The sequence below is a fragment of the Egretta garzetta genome, unplaced genomic scaffold (genome assembly GCF_000687185.1).
Source record: "Egretta garzetta isolate BGI_Z169 unplaced genomic scaffold, ASM68718v1 scaffold215, whole genome shotgun sequence".
Lineage (NCBI taxonomy): Eukaryota > Metazoa > Chordata > Aves > Pelecaniformes > Ardeidae > Egretta > Egretta garzetta.
In genome coordinates this window covers 1,691,228-1,706,749 of record NW_009259719.1, presented here as the reverse complement: position 1 = coordinate 1,706,749, position 15,522 = coordinate 1,691,228, and the positions used below count along the sequence as shown (strand labels likewise).

The 15,522-nt window shown below is 49.7% G+C and overlaps 2 protein-coding genes across 2 annotated transcripts in view; both read right to left on the bottom strand.

Moving 5' to 3' along the window:
* ABTB1 (ankyrin repeat and BTB domain containing 1) overlaps window positions 1–690 on the bottom strand; it is a 27,360-nt gene extending 26,670 nt beyond the window's left edge. The window contains exon 1 of the mRNA XM_035894648.1: window positions 685–690. Within this exon, the coding sequence (XP_035750541.1) occupies window positions 685–690 (6 nt within the window). The remainder of the gene's footprint in view (window positions 1–684) is intronic.
* Window positions 691–4,468: 3,778 nt separating this feature from the next.
* PODXL2 (podocalyxin like 2) overlaps window positions 4,469–15,522 on the bottom strand; it is a 30,320-nt gene continuing 19,266 nt past the window's right edge. Inside the window, 7 exon segments of the mRNA XM_009639218.1 lie at window positions 4,469–4,593; window positions 4,596–4,635; window positions 4,987–5,166; window positions 6,846–6,907; window positions 8,505–8,661; window positions 11,607–11,681; window positions 12,684–13,576. Coding sequence (XP_009637513.1) covers window positions 4,469–4,593; window positions 4,596–4,635; window positions 4,987–5,166; window positions 6,846–6,907; window positions 8,505–8,661; window positions 11,607–11,681; window positions 12,684–13,576 — 1,532 coding nt within the window.

The following is a 15,522-nucleotide window of genomic DNA, read 5'->3' as shown; positions in this document are numbered from 1 at the left end:
GGCACATGCAGCACCGAGGCTCCTGCTCAGCCCCCCTGGCAGGGAACAGGGATCCCAAGCCCATCCTCGGGGGACGCTGCCACCCACGGGGGAAGCCAGTTTCCCACAGCCCAGGCAGCCTGAGATGGGAGAATGGAGGAGCGCTCCGTGGGGTGGGTGAGGCTGACCACCCCCCACCCCAGCAGAGGGACCCTGGCTGACACCACGTTAACAGAGGCAGCACACACAAATTCAGGCAGATGCAACCAAGCAAAGGACTCCACTCGAATCAGTGTTCGGACACCCAAGAGGTGCGTTTTATTGCAAAGAAAACAAAACCACAACCCTGTTGCTTCCAGGGCCAGACACGAGTGTTTCTACGTGTTCTCTGGCAGCAATGCCGAGCGGTGGCCAGGGCTTGCAGACAGTTTAGGTCCAGCAGGAACGAGGAGGGCATTGAGAAGAATGGCCAGGAGGCCATCTGTCAGCCGAGATAAGCCCACGAGGCTCTCGTGAGCCAGCACGGATGAAGGTGCTTGTTGTCTCTGACTGTTTGAGCTGCCCCAAACCCTCTGTGAAGGAGAGGTGCTCCTGCATGGCTGCAAAGGGGGACGGGAACAGACGAGCTGCTGACAGCGGTGGCTGCAGTAGGATCCCGCTGTGGTGCTCTAAGGTCATACTGCGATAATCCATATGATCACGTACCTCCATTTCACCCTACGTCCTTTGCCCGGAGGGATCTTTAAGGTGGTATCTTGAGCTGTATTCTGAACCTGCTTTACATACTCCACAGCACAGTTACTGGGCCACTTCTCATTGTTTCTTTACACCTTACATACCATGAGGCGGTCTGCAGGATGCAAAGTCCTCACACATACTGGACTCCACGTTATAGATGCTGTTTGAGACAGTATCTGGGAGTAACCTGCAGCTTCACCATCCCAGACCACATCTGGCCACCATCCCACAGATGGAGAGCCACTCCGATCTTGGCCATGCATCTAGCCAATGCCATCGCTGGGGTTCCCCAGGGTGCAGAGCTTCTCACAGCAGCAGCTGATGCTCTCTCTGAAGAACCACCTCCATTTCAATCCAGAGCTTCTGCTTTCTGTCTGCACTCCCCAGGAGGAAAGGGGGCAACTGGAGGAGAAAGCAGGGAGATGGAGCTGAGACCCTGTGTCACTACCCAGGGCCTCTAGACCAATGACTCCAGGGAATGTCCCATCTCATTGCTTTGCAGAGAGGGATGTCCTCACACAAACCATCCCTTACGTGCATGGTGCGAGCCTCTCTGCTCACAGGCGAGTCCAGCAGCCCCTTGTGAATAAAGCAGGTGACTGTCCTAGGCAAGTCACAGGAAACAAATACCAGAGCTAAAGGGGAAAAAAAGTTTGGTTTTTTTTTAAATTCTTTTTTGTCTTCAACTCCAGCAGCCACCAGGTGTCAGTGCGATCAAACGTTTGGCAGGTGGGACTACAGTGAAGTCCAAGAAGATGGAAAAGAGTTTTCCAGAAATCACTTTGTCTCCTGCATCTGCTCTGGCACACCGCTCTGAGAAGTCCAGCTTTGACAGTTTTTGTTAAAAAGAAGTTTTAACTACATTAAGGTGATAGAAAAGCTTCCTGTTACAAATGCTAAGACAAAGTTTCTTTTCCTCTTTAAATCCTCCCTGTGCAGAGCTGGAAACCCAAGCACTGAACAACAGAGTAAGTGGGCTGTCAACAGCCTCTCTACAGTGCTCCCCAGCCCGCAGGTCCCCAGAGATGACCCCTCTCTGCAAGGCTGGCAGGAGAGGGGCAACAGTGCAATCGACTTAACAAGATCAGCCTAGTGCAAAAAAACAGTACAGAGAAAAAACAAACAGTAAAGGTATAAAAAGTATTACCAGACTAAAGTCAAATGCTATTAACCAGTAGATTTCTGGAGCTAAACTGAGATCATACAGCCAGGTGCACCCTGTCAGAAACAGCACAAAGTGGTTGTCAGCCTCTTGACAGCCACCCTTAGACAGCCTCAAGATCGCCTGGATGCTCCGGATGCAGAAGAGAGCTCTACGGTCTCTGGAAAACCTTCAGGCCACAAGAAGCCAGAAGGGAAATCAGGAGAACTTACTAGCTTTTATTAATAAGCCTGCATAGCCCCCTTGGTTTCTTTAAAGTTTGAAGAGTTTACATTAGATCAGCGGGTGCTGAGCCCAGCCAGAAGCATAGCTTTATCAGCACCTTGTTGTTTCTCTGAATTAGTAAAGTGGAGAGAAAAGAGGGCAGCAAAGCAGCTCCTAGCAATGAAGTTCAACAAGGAAGTGTTTTGTGGGTGAACTGATTCACATCTGATTGGTGGCATTATCTTTTTAATAGCCACTGGGCATTAAAAAACATATTTAATGAGGATTATTGGACTTAGAAACATTTGTACAGTGAAACTGCCTAAAGGCCCTGGCCATGCCAGGCCCCACTATGCTAAGTGCTATACAAACTCAAATTTTAACTCCATGCTTTAATTTACTCACCATATTGTAACAACAACTTGCATTTAATCCTGTGAGTACCAAAGTGCCATCAACACAGCCACTGAACTTGCGCAGTTTCACTGCACAGACCCATCAAACTCAGCAGGAGCCATCATCGAGGGGTGGTCGGAGACAAGCCACAAGTCGACTGTCCCCCATTATCAACTGCTGGGGCAGGAGAGGGAACTCTCCTGAGCATCTCTGCAACCCTACCAAGAAGATACAAATGGAGCTGACAGTCGCCATCTCCTACATAACACTGGGAAAGGTATGGAAGCAGGATAAAGACACTGAAAATTGGAATCTGGATAGGAAACCAAAGGGATTTCTTCAATCCCTAATAAACGGGTATCAACGTGGTCCTACATCGAGGTGATCTGTGATTCAGTTTGTATGCAAAGCGCTATGCAAAATGAAACAACAGACTCTTGTACCTTGACTTTAGGCACCCACATCAGCGATGAACATGCCAAAAATATCTATGCATACAGGGATAGATTTACAGGCTCAGCATCAAGCTGCATATCTGGGGTCTTTCTGTACAAGGGTTCCCTTAAAGGCCAAATGCAAAGCTGCATCTTGCAGTACGCACACATGCAGATCATCATAAGAGAGAGAAATACTGTTGCCTCTGACCCAAGCAAGTCCCTCAGTCCCTTGATGACAGAAGAAACAATCATTCTGGGATTTCAGGCTTGACAGTAGTTCTGAGTCTCAGTTTAGGCAGGGCTCAGAGAACAATTATGCATATTCACGTGCCTTTTATCACACCTCTTCAGGGAGATGGAGCCTCAAAGCTGCCTGAGGCATGCCTGAGAATCGTTCATTGGGGAGCTCTTAGATTTGATTCTCATCTCATCTGAACTGGCTTTTATGCTTGCTTAAATGCAATGATTTTAAAGATGTTACCCCGATTTACACCTATGGCGCTCCCCCCCCCAGGGGAGGATGCTGGAAAGGAGAGAAGAGGATCAGAAAATTATTTATTTACAAGTTTTTACTTTTCTCCCTGTTTAAAAAGTCTCCCATAGTCTTTACATTTACCTCAAAAAGACCAACTGAAACCAAACTATCCTGGAAAACGGGAGTGGAGAAGGCCTGCTAGTCTAAAACTGAGATCTAGACTAGGGATGGATACTTTGTTGCTGATTTCACAGGCTGTTGCAAGAAAGACACAGGTAAATATCCTTTTTGAGCAACTCTTCAACCTAAAGCAAATTTCCAGCTAAGATGCTGCACCATGGCACCGAATTCTCTGCAATCAGTCAAGCAAGGGTAAAGTGCTCAAACTTGCAAACTCAGCTTGGAGCTGTGGAGCTGGAAAGGGGAGCGGGGCTGTTTGTGGTGCCAGAGGGGAGATGAGATGACAGAAGGATGTTTTCCCCAGCTGTAAACATCAGCCCATCTAATTAGCAGCTGAATGCTAGAGCACCTTAAAAAAAAAAACAAATCTCTTTTCACAAGCAGAATGCAAACTCTGCCCAGGACATTGACTGAATCTTGGCTCCCCTCCATCCAGAATGCACAGGTTTAACGGCACCTGCAGGGACTGCACATGATCTCAAGGTCAGGATCTGGCTGCTGTAGCTCCAGCTGGACTTCCAAAGTGAATTTATTCCCCAAAGCTGGACTCTTGGTGGCAGACTTAGCCTCATCATCCTGCTTCTCCGGCCACTCTCAGCCACTACCAGAGAGCTACAGTAAGTGCATTTAAAGGTGATGAAAGCATTGGTGCTACTGATAGGAAAACACACATAGACCTACACACCCACCCCTCCCGCTTCCCCCTGTTCAGTGATACTCCTGGCTCCAAGCCTCAGCCGCAGGCTCTCAGGACTTCTATTGGGAAAACTTGCCCAAAGACGTGACCTGTCCCAAGCCTTTAAGAAGTTCCTGAGAAGCCACCTGATCCCATGGTCCATCAGTCAAGACAGGAGAGAGACAAGTGCATGTAAGGGGGTGGTTCCCTCCCTCCTTTTTCTAAAGATGTGTGTCTTCCTCAAACACATCCACATCCTCGCTCGCCTGCTTATTGATCAGGACATCCCAGCTGTCGGGACCATTGATGGTGTTTCCACCGTTCACGCTTGGCTTCTTCTCCTGCAATGGCAGCCGTTCTCAACAAAGCGCAGCTCCTCGCCATGCGACTGCAAAGGATGAGAGGAACACAAATGGAGAACAAAGGAGGACAGGTCTTAAAGCTGCTGAGCAGCACAATCAGACCAGGCTATAACGGTCACCGAGGTCTTTGCAGGATCACTGGGAAAAGGTAAATTTACTCCTAGCCCAGCCCTGCCATGGAAATGAGCTGCCCTGAGCACAGCACAAGACAGGTTTGTATCTCTCTTATGCCTGAATGGGCTCCCTTGCTGCTCCAGCACTGTATCCAGCTACATCCAGTAAGTGGACAGGGAAAAACCATCTCCCTTTAACTTTCCAATCCCCTCCATCCCAAGGGCTAAGAGTCTAGCCACCTTCTCCACCTGTCCAGTGCTCACCATGTTCTTCATCTTGGGCAGGCGTCTCTGCCAGCAGTTGTATATGAGCCCCAATACAATGATGATGGCACAGATGGAGCCGATGATCACCAGTACCACAAAGAGTTTCCCATAATCGCTGCGTGTCTGGTTGGGGTGTGACTGGCAGCTCGTGGTGGTTGAATAGTTCTGGATGCCAATCTGGAAGGAAGAAAGGAATACACTAAATCCCCTGGCCTGCAGTCAGGTGGGATCCTGTTCAGACTTTCCAGGGTCCAAGTACAGGACCATCACTGCAGGCAGAAGAACTAAAAGCCAGGGTTGGGGTGTCAGGATGTACACTGTCTTACGTGACTAGAAGGCACAAAACTAGATTTAACCCCATCCTCCGTGAAAGCTGACACGTCAGCAAATGACAGCAGGCACAATCTTATCTTGATTGCCTGCACAAGGATCACACCTATGTGCAAGACAAGGAGGCTTTCGTGGGAGAAACTTCCCAAGATTAAGAGGTCCCAACACAAACTATGGATGCTGAGGCTTTGGTGACTGTTTGACAGAGAATGTAACTGTAGTAAGTAGGTTTCCATTAAAGCTCTGGTCCTAAGAGGGCATAGTGGTCTTTCCAAGGTCTTGAAAGTGGACAGATGCCTGCGATCCAAAAAGCTTAGGAATAGCTGCCCTAGAAATGGGCCCCCAGTAGTTGTCAGCAAACAAAGTCCAGCATTGGTCCCAGTGACTTGGCAGATTTCAAACAGGTTACGTATCAATTTGATATGACAGGTGTAAGTATCCTCCCTCCTCCTTCCAAGCTCATGCTAGCACAAGGTCAGTGCAATGAGCAGTGTTTCATTACTGACAGAGCCAGAGAGTTGGAGGCAGGTGGCGAGGCTGCTCTGTTAGGATGCACGTTAGCATATGGTCATGGTTGCACAAAGAAGTCAAAGCTTGCACCAACACAAATCCTTCTTTCTGGATAGTTCTAGATGCTGATACTTCAGTTGCACAATTTCTACAGGGCTGGCTTTTCACACTTTCTCTAGTGTAAGCCAATCAATACAGCACTGAGCACTTAATTTGCTTTGTCTAACTGCAGCACTTTGTTAGGTCAGGGAAAAACCTGAGACCAGCCAGCCAGCAAGGCACTGGCCCAATTTGGCTGCTAAGTCAGCAAAATTACTCCAGTAGTGTGAAAAAAACAGGCAGAATCAGGCCCTCAGTGCCTACATATCCCATAGGCCTAAGGGGCAAAGTCAGAGATCATGGGACTTATTTGCCCTCATCTCTACCCTTGTCCAAGCTGTCTAGGATTAGAGGGGAATACGTGAGGGCTAGAGGCAGCTGGCAGTGGAGTCTGGCATACATCGCCTCTGGTCCTCTACCTGCCCTTGTGTAGGCAGTTGTCTAAAGGAGTGACATGCAGACCCCGGGATTGCAGGAAGGTGTGTGAATGTGTCCCATGTAGTACAGGCACCTCTCCCGCCTCCTTCAGCAAAGCCTGAGCAGCCAACATATGTAAATCAGTTATATGGTGAGCAGGGCCAGATCTGGGGCTCTGCAGCATCCACATCGCCACAGGCCATAGCGTAGAAGGGATGAGACCAAGTATCCCAACAAAATGAATGTGCAAAAAGCAGCTTTACAACCAAGCCAGAAAAGCAGGGAGGGAATAACCCTCAGTTACCCTCTTAATGGGAGCAGACATTTGATGGCCTGGCAACTACCAGAGAGGGGAGAAGGGAGTTTGCCAAGTATCTGACTCATCTGCCTGCTTTGGGTTCAGCACTCGGTTAGAGTGAGATATGGTCCCAGTTGTCAAGGTGCTTATTTTAATTGTATAGCTAGTCTGAACAAATGGATGCAGGCAGACAGGCTCTTACCTCAGCTAAGCTCCTCTTAACATCCCCCAGTGCCATGAGAACATCTTTCGTAGGGATGACACCTGTAAAGAAGGAGAGATCAGTGCTGCCCCTCAGCTGAGGTTAGCTCAGACAGATATACTCATCACTGTGAAATCCCCAACAGAATGGAGGCAGGGGAATGCACATTTTTCTTCATTGGTAATTTATGTTAGGAAGAATGGAAGAACCACAACCAAGGGTACCTCCAAATGTTCTTTAAAGGGGGGAAAAAAATCCAGGCATGTATTGATACCAGAGACATCTAGGTGCCCTTCCCACAGCCACAGAAGCTCTCAGGGTCTGTGTCTGCTGCAGGAGCGAGCAGCAACACCCAAAAAGTCATGGAGGCAGGTGGGTATGCTGCCCGATCCAGCCTACCTGTCCAGCACAACTTGATCCCGAGCTGCAGCACTCAAGATGTTACCACAGAGCTCCATGCTCACCTATCACAACCTTCAGCAGGTGTGTTTTGCTCTGCAGGACACCCTGGCAAGTTAGTGTGCCTGGCACAGCAGCAGATGTGCTGTAGCATCTCCACTCCCTGCAGGAGACAGCTTCACCCAGGGAGCCACCAGCCCACACTGAGCCACCGCTCCTTCCTGGGACTGTCCTTCCCTAACAACTGCCAGGATGCTCTCCAAACCAGGAGAACAGGAGCAGTCAGGAAAGATTTAGAGGCTGAGGCCCATTTCTCCTTTCACTTGCACAGCAGTAAAAAGAGGAACTGAACAAAAGCTTGATTATTCAGAGCAGAAAATACTTTGGTTCTTGAGGTTTCTAAACTCAGGGATATCTCCCAGCCTGGCTGTGCTTCTGGAGTTCAGACCTGTTTTCTTCTCCAGGAAGGGGGACATTCCCTTTCATGATGGCATGAAGGTTTTAGTTTAGAAGACCAAATGCTCACCCAAGCCTTCACTGACACATGCACCAGCCCAAGGGCTTGGGAGAGATGCAATGATTTAAGGCATCAATATAGCAAATACCACTTAAATGTTAGCTCTATTTTCGTACCATTGTGGGGCATTTTAGAATACTGTTGGGTTTTTTTCATGTAGGCCATAATGTCAACATCAGAGGCCTCCATCATTAAGCAGGCAGCACAAGCAATACAGGAAAAGCAGTCCCCTACCAAAAGGGGATTAAAGAGATGGTAGGATGTTCCAGCCCAGCCCACCTTTCACTGCCAGCTTTTGTTTCTTTGGGGATGCAGGGGAAGAACCATCAGGACTGGCCCAGCTTGGACAAGACTTAAGAAGTGTTAAGACGTGAGCTAAGAGCAGGCTGTTACGTCCTGCCCTTGCCAGTGGCTTGCCCATGGAGGAGAGTATATAAGCACCAAGATGAAGCTGAATGCTCAAGCAAAGGCAATCCAGGGAGGAGGCAAAGCAGGAGGCAAAGCACAGACGATGGAGCTTCGTGCAAGCAGTAAGAGACATGCCAGAAGGTGGGTGTGAAGAAAAAAGGTCTATGCCTTCAGTCCCCCTCCATCCCCTCAAGTTCAGGTAACACTGGGAACTGGTGGGATTGAAATGGACCAGAGAGGAAAAGCTCCTTCCAACATGGCTGAGCACCTCCCTTTGAGAGCCCCTTAAATACATCCCCCCAAGGTGTGGGAAGCCTCCTTCTCCCAGAACTTACCCTGTTCCCCTGCTAGTGTCATTAGCAAGTGCTTGTCGTTCTCATTGGGTTTGCTCAGAGAGATCAGCCAGCGGTCCTGCGGTCCATCCGCCTGCCTGGAGAAGGCATCCTCCACCAACGCCAACAGCTGGGGACCCCTCTCCAGCCGAAACTCCTCCTGCCATAGGAAAGGGACCATGGTGAGTGCACGGAGGGAACAGGGCAGATGTAGCACTGCAGGGCTAGCACGGCTGCATGGCTGAGACCCCTAAACCAGGCGTGCCCAAAAACCAGCAAAGCTAAACCTGGTGCAACACTCCCCCGCACATCCCCAGTGCCCCAGGCTGGGCCCGCATACATCTCCCGACACACCAACCCTCCTCCTCGGCTCCTGCGGCCACCATACGTCCCACACCATGCCAAGCCCGGGTGCCCTGGCACACAGGGATCCGGGAACAACATTATCTTGTAAGGCAAGAAGGACGCAGACAGCACTGGGTCAGCGGGTGCCGCTCAGCCTGACATGCTCCAGCCATCCCTGGGCAGGCTCCTTTGCCGCTTTCTCGCTCCTGTGTTTCTATTATTATCTCCGGTTGCCATGCCAACCTGAAGGCCACATAGATGATTAATAGAATGGAGAGCTCTTGTTGCCATGGCAATTCGAAGCGCTCAGGGCAGGCACAGGCCTGTGCCGAAAATGGCCTAATTGGAAAAGACACCGATGACTGGGGCCTGAATCACAAGGGCCTGCCAGTGCCTCGTCTCATCAGGTTACGGGTTTCGGCACAGGGAGGCAGGAGGAGCAGCACCAGGATGCAGCGCTGTGCTGCTCAGCTGCAGCTCTGGCTCACAGCCTCACTGCCAACCTGCGGCTCTGTTTTGGGGGATGCGGAGGAAGGGGAAGCAGCTTAGCCCAAGAGCAGGAGGAGGGCAGAGGAGAGATGTTTCTCGTGATGGGGAAAGCAGAGGTTGCAGAGCACGGATAAGCTCTCCATGGTGGGGAAGAGGGAGCTGTGAAGGAGCCTGAATGCATGTGAGCCGAGGTGGGTCACCTCCTGATGTGTAGCCAGGTACCACTGTCAGGTCAGATCCCGCAGTCCTCACTTAGGCAAAATTCCCAGGTATACTGAGTGGGAGGTGTGCCCAGAGAGAGACTGAAGGCAGTCACTTGCCCAGAGCCCATTAGAGAGATAAATAGGCTGCCAGCTTAACCCAGCAATACAGACATTATACCTGCAGCAGGTAAAAAGCCTGTCGCTATGAAGAATATTAAAGGTCAAGGTGCAACCCTCTGGAAGGGACTAAGCATCCTTCGTGTCCTTCAACTTTCCAGTGGGACTCGGTACCACATCAGATCACAGCATCAAAACACAGGAAATATGTGAGGAATCCCCATTCATGCTAATTTAAACTACAGCACCTGCAATGCAGGTTCTTCCTTGCAACCCTGGAAATCCAACCACCACAGGGCTCAGATGCAGAAAGCAGAAAACAAAAGGGACAGAGGGTAGGTGAGTTGCCCAAACTGAGCAAATTACCATGGGTAGGAAATAAACTGCATCAACATCAGTGGAAAGGAGAAGGGCTTGATTCCAGCTTCAGCCATGCAAAGTGGTAATGGGAGGCAGGGAATGATGCGATGTTCATGTTAAATATGTATGTTGACAAGTGTCCCTTTGAATAAGGGGGAGGACAGCACAAATCATTCACTGGGAAATATGTTTTGAAACATGAAATCAAGTAGAAAAACAGTTCAGTCCTGCCTATCCCAGGGCACTGTCTTCTTTCAGCAAGGCAGAACTGAGGACTCAACAGCAGAGACACAATTTGGTCAAGAGACATCTGCACATCTGCTTTTCAGTTCTCGCTCTTCCAAGTAGTTTAAACAACACAAGCGCAAGTGACCACAGGAAGGAAGCTTCTATGTATTACAAAATTAACCAGCATTTAAGCTCCAGAGATGGGAGAAAGAGCAATGGGGACTAGGACACGGAGGAAACAGGGCAGGAGGACTCCAGTTTTCAAGGACTGATTTTCTGAGTTGCAATTGTAAACTGTAGCAGAGATACTTAAAATCCTCCGAAGAGCAAACTGGTTTGCCTAAATTAGGAGGAAAGAGAACCGACTTTTCATCTACCTTTAAAGCAGTCAGCCTGCTTTATTGTGTATAGGAATTCCCCTGTCCCCCAAAAGTTCACCTTAAAAAAAAAAAAATCCACAAAAAACCCCATCCAACAACTCACCAGTAGTGGAAATAGGTCAGTGCCACAGAGCCACCCTGCAGTAACAAAACCAGCCAGCTCTGCCCAGAGCAGGAGCCGCAGCAAGCAAGAACGCAGACACGCGAGGCCAGAACACAGTTCCCTGATGAAACATTTTGGTCTCAGGCTGTCAGGCTTGTAATCGTTTCTTAGAATTATGAAAGGCACCTTGACCCCAGGCCTTTCACAACTGGTTTTAAAGCGCCTGATAAAAGGCCCAGCAGAGGTGAAAGAGCCCTTTCACCAGGGATCCACAAGGGGCTCTGGCCTCATGAATTAACTGCAGCTTTATGGGGATGGATGGACAGGCAGTGGATTAGCAGAGCGTGGCTGGTTAACAGACCCAGATAATGCACAAGATAACATGGTGGGGAGAAGAGGCACTTAAGGAAGATTTAGTGACAGCTGCTTGACCCTGAACCATTCACACTGCAAATGGGGAGTCCCTATTCCTCTGAGCAGTCAGAGGAATATTATTATATCCTGGAAGGAGAGGGAAGGAGACTCACACCTCAATCCTGCCACGTTTCCTACCAGTAAGAGGTGCAATGTTAAACGCTCTCATGCCACATGACAATCCAGGTACTAACTGGCACAGACTAGCAGCCAGGAGTTAGTCAAAATCCAATATGAGACTGACATGTGCTAGACTTTTTTTTTTTCGCCCTCTCCACCCCCTCTTTCCCCATTTGGAGAATATTTTTGTCCTCCTCCCCTTCTCTCCACAGCCTCTATAAGGACTTTGAGATTTAGTACTCTTTTAAATGTTTTGCAGTGAAAGCTGCAAGCAAGAGCTGTGCCTGCCTCCACATCTCTAAGCACTATTTCCCCCATGCCATCAAATCTCCTTAGACTGACTTACACAGTCAATGTTATCCGACATATTCAGGATGATGTAGTTTTTCCCCGCAAGGTTGCTCCAGTCTTTGCAGATCACCTGGAGAGACAAGACATAAAGACAGCTGGGTTTGGTCAGAAAGGACAGAAGCAAGGGGCTGTGCCATACCCCAGAGAAGTGCTTCTCAGAGGAAGTAACTGTAACTCTGCACCAAGGAGAAAACACAATTTCAGTGCTAGCACATGGGGCAGGGACAAATTACTGTGCCAGCTTGCCAGAGCCCAGCTTACCTTCCACCTGTATCTAGACTCCAGGAAGACTCAGATACTCAGTCAAAAGCTCTCTAGCCTGCAGCCTTATCCTGTATGTGATCAGCGCTTAACACAACACAAAACCTAACCAGGAGCCTCTGTGGTTCTTCAACTGGTGAGACAGGGCAGCACTTTGCAGGCAGGATCAGATGCACAGAGGGAATAAGTCACTTCCTCAGGGTCCTGAGTACCATGGGGCAGAAACAAAATTAAAAGCTTTCCCTAGTACTTTCTCACTAGTCAGCTCCTACTTAGCCAGCTGCCAGTTCATTGGATTCAGGAACTGCAGTTCACCTCACAGTTCTTCTCCCACAGGCTCTCCTAGACTAACATCCTCACATATCTCTGTACCCTGCTCCACCTGCTCTGCATCTGGTCTCTGCTGGCAGCAGCAGCAGCAAAAATAGCATTTCTTTCTCACTCCCTTTCCTTGGGGCCGTTTTGGTCCTGACACTTCCAATAATGCAGGCTGAGGAAACAAGGAGGTTTTGCTGCTGTGCATGCCCCAGAAGGCAGGTGTTTATCAGAAGCAGGATTTTGTGCAGCAGTTTGCTGGGGAAGATGTTCGGGGGCAGGGCTTCCATCAAGGATGATGAATACCCTTAAGAAGTGCTGTGAAAAGCATCCCCCCAAATTAATTTTTGGCTGGGTGAACAGAAGAAGCTACTTCAACCAGTCAAACGTCAGGATGTGGGTGACATTAAAGGGTTAAGCACCACCACCACCCCAGAGAGAAGTACCCAAATACCTCCGCTGCAACCTCCCACCCATTCCCTGCTCCCAGTGCTACCTGTGCTGAGTCCCAGGGCAGCTCTGTTGGCAGCATGGCCATGCCGGCATCCCCAGCCTGCGGTGACAAGCTCCTCTCTGCTGCCACAGTTTCAGTGACTGACTCAGTGTCATTCCAAATGGGATCCAGCGCAGACTCCTCAGCCCTGTCCCACAGGGACGCAGAAGTGGGGTGCTGCTCACTGCCAGAAAGAGTCTGGGTGCCTGGGGAGCTGTCTCCAAGAGGTTGTGTCCCCACAGGAGTTTCTGCAGTCTGCTCCGTTTCAGTTAGCACTACAGGCTCCAGCATCTCCCACCCCACCGTGGTCTCTGAAACCTCCTCTCTGGCTGAATGCTCTTCCCCACCAGCCTCCACCGTGGTCTCTGCAAACTCTGCTCTTGTGGTAGTCACGGTCAGCTCTGAATCTGCTACCACAACAGCCCATGTGTCCCCAGTTGTCACTTCAAAGGGCTCTTCTGAAATACTGGGAGACCTCGCAGCAGTAGTAGTAGAAAAAATAGAGGACACAGGCAAAAGACCTGGTCCCATGCTGCTCCCAAGGTCTAAGCCTGGAGGAACAGAGTCCTCTTCTTGCCCTCCTATGGCTGCCTCGGTCACAACACCTGACCTGGTGGAGGCTGTGGAAAACAGAAGGGAGAAGGAGTCCTCTTGGCTCACTGGTTCAGAAGATGTAACCTCTGGCCCAGAGGTCTGGAGGCTCTCCACTCCTCCTCTTGAGTGGTCTATAGGGAGCAGCCCCTCCTCTTCCTCCAGCGTGCTGGAAAAAGGCGTGTGCAAGTCAGGCTCAACAAATTCTGCTGGTGGCTGGACAGTGGCTGTATCCCAGTTGTCTTTCACCTGTGTCCCATTCCCTTTCAGCAGGGCTTTCTGAGATGCAGCAGGAAAGCTGTAATCTAGAAAGAGATCCAAAAGACTTCATGTCACATCCCAAGTAACCGCAAACTCTGAGAGGCTGGCCCCACTACATGTGCCTAGCCACAGATGCAGTCAAATGGCAGAGACCCTCTTAAGAGCAGGTAGCCTGCCACTGAAAAGAACAATCCATCTGACAAGTGCAGTGCAACCTTCTGCACCTGCCCAGCTCCCTGTCCCATCCCAAAGAACCCATCTTCCCCAGAGATAATTCACTCATTCATTCTCTCCACTCCTTTCTGTCCTGAAGGTGTTTTCACAGACTTGCTAGCCAGGAGATCTGCAAATAACAGCTTTGGTACCTGGCATCTCCAAGGTGAAGTTATGAGTGTTAAGAATTAACCTGGGACCCAGGGATTAATTTCACATGGGATTCAGAAAGATACTGGGTGGTAGCAGCAGTCAGCCACAAGCTAAGTGGGAAATACTAGGGAAGAGAAACAACAGCACAGCAAAACAAATCCTACTCCCTAGAACATCTAAGTAATACCACCAAAACCTGAATCAACCTGGGCATCTTTGAAATGCAGAACTTCAGTTTGTACAGCACTCCACAGCAGAAAAGTCATCCCACAAACATCTGCATTACAAGTTTTCCATGTCACTAAGGAACAGTTTTGCTGCAGGGAAACAGAAACCAGAAACAGGAGCCAAATCTAACTCTCCTCCCTCCAAATTCAGCCCCTGGTTGTTCTGTGGCTCTGACCATGAACGCATGTGGTATTGCTAGACAAATGTAGATGCTGAAGGAAAAAGATGCACCTCACAAATGTAAGGTCAGAGTAGGCATTGGCTTTTTCTGGAAGCCCAGCAAGGAGCTGGGATCCCAGGGTCAGAAGAGTATCTCTCACATCAGACACATTAAGCTCAGAATGGCAGGCATAAATCAACCTCCATCTTTCTTAAGAAACTGCCTGTACCAGAGGAGCTCCATTTCAGGAGTTTGCATCCCAATTAACTCCCTTTCTCCCCAAGATGAGCGCAGCACATATTCTGACTGAGAAAGGGAAGGATGAGGATCCCTCCACAGCCAGAAACGAGCACCTTGCCCCGACTATGGTTACTAAGTGACTGTCTGAAGTCTCCAAGGCCCCCATCTTCTCTCCTGCCTGCCAAAGTAGATCCTCCACTGAGCACAGTGGGCAGCAGCTGCCTGGATGCCTTACAGAGGAGATCTGCACAAGGAATCTCCATGCATCCCTGACTCCAATCCATCGCTTGCTGCTGCTGGAGCAGGTGCGAGCTTTCAAGCAGGGAGGGCCATGTCAGCAAACATATCCATTGCCTTGGTTATTCCCTGGCAACCAGGACTGCCCATGTTGCTCTTGCATTCTCCTTCCCATTCCTCCTGAGCAGAGAACGGTGCTGCTCCCTCCAGCCCGAGGAAGAGGTGCAAAGAACAGTCCTATTAGGCTGGCAAGTGGCTTCCTTAACCCACAGTTCATTCCCTTCATGCTATCAGCAGCTCCCTCCAGCTGCTGCCCAGAGATGAGCGTGATCCAGCTGCTGACCTTCAGGGTCATGATGTGGTGACTGTCTCTGATATCTCTGATTTCATGGCTTCATTTCCCAGTTCTGGCTGCAAACAGGCCACTGAGATCTATTGACCACCGCAGGCAGAAGCAATGTGCACTTTGCTGCTGTGTTTCAATAGAGAGCACCCATCCTGACTGAGACTCTACCCAAAGACCCTGAGGATTAAAAGATTACTGCTACCCAACAGCCTACCTGGTGATGCTCCCTCAAAGGCCAAGGAGTCTGGCAAGAGCAATCGGCAGCAACGTAGACAAACAAAAAACATCTCTCTGCTGCCTGGCTCTGGTCTTCCCAAAGGCCCTTACCAACAGCTACACGTCCCTGTGTCTGCAGACACAGTCATGCCTTGCTAGACGGTTGGTGGTCAACAGCAGGAACAGCCAGAGACCAC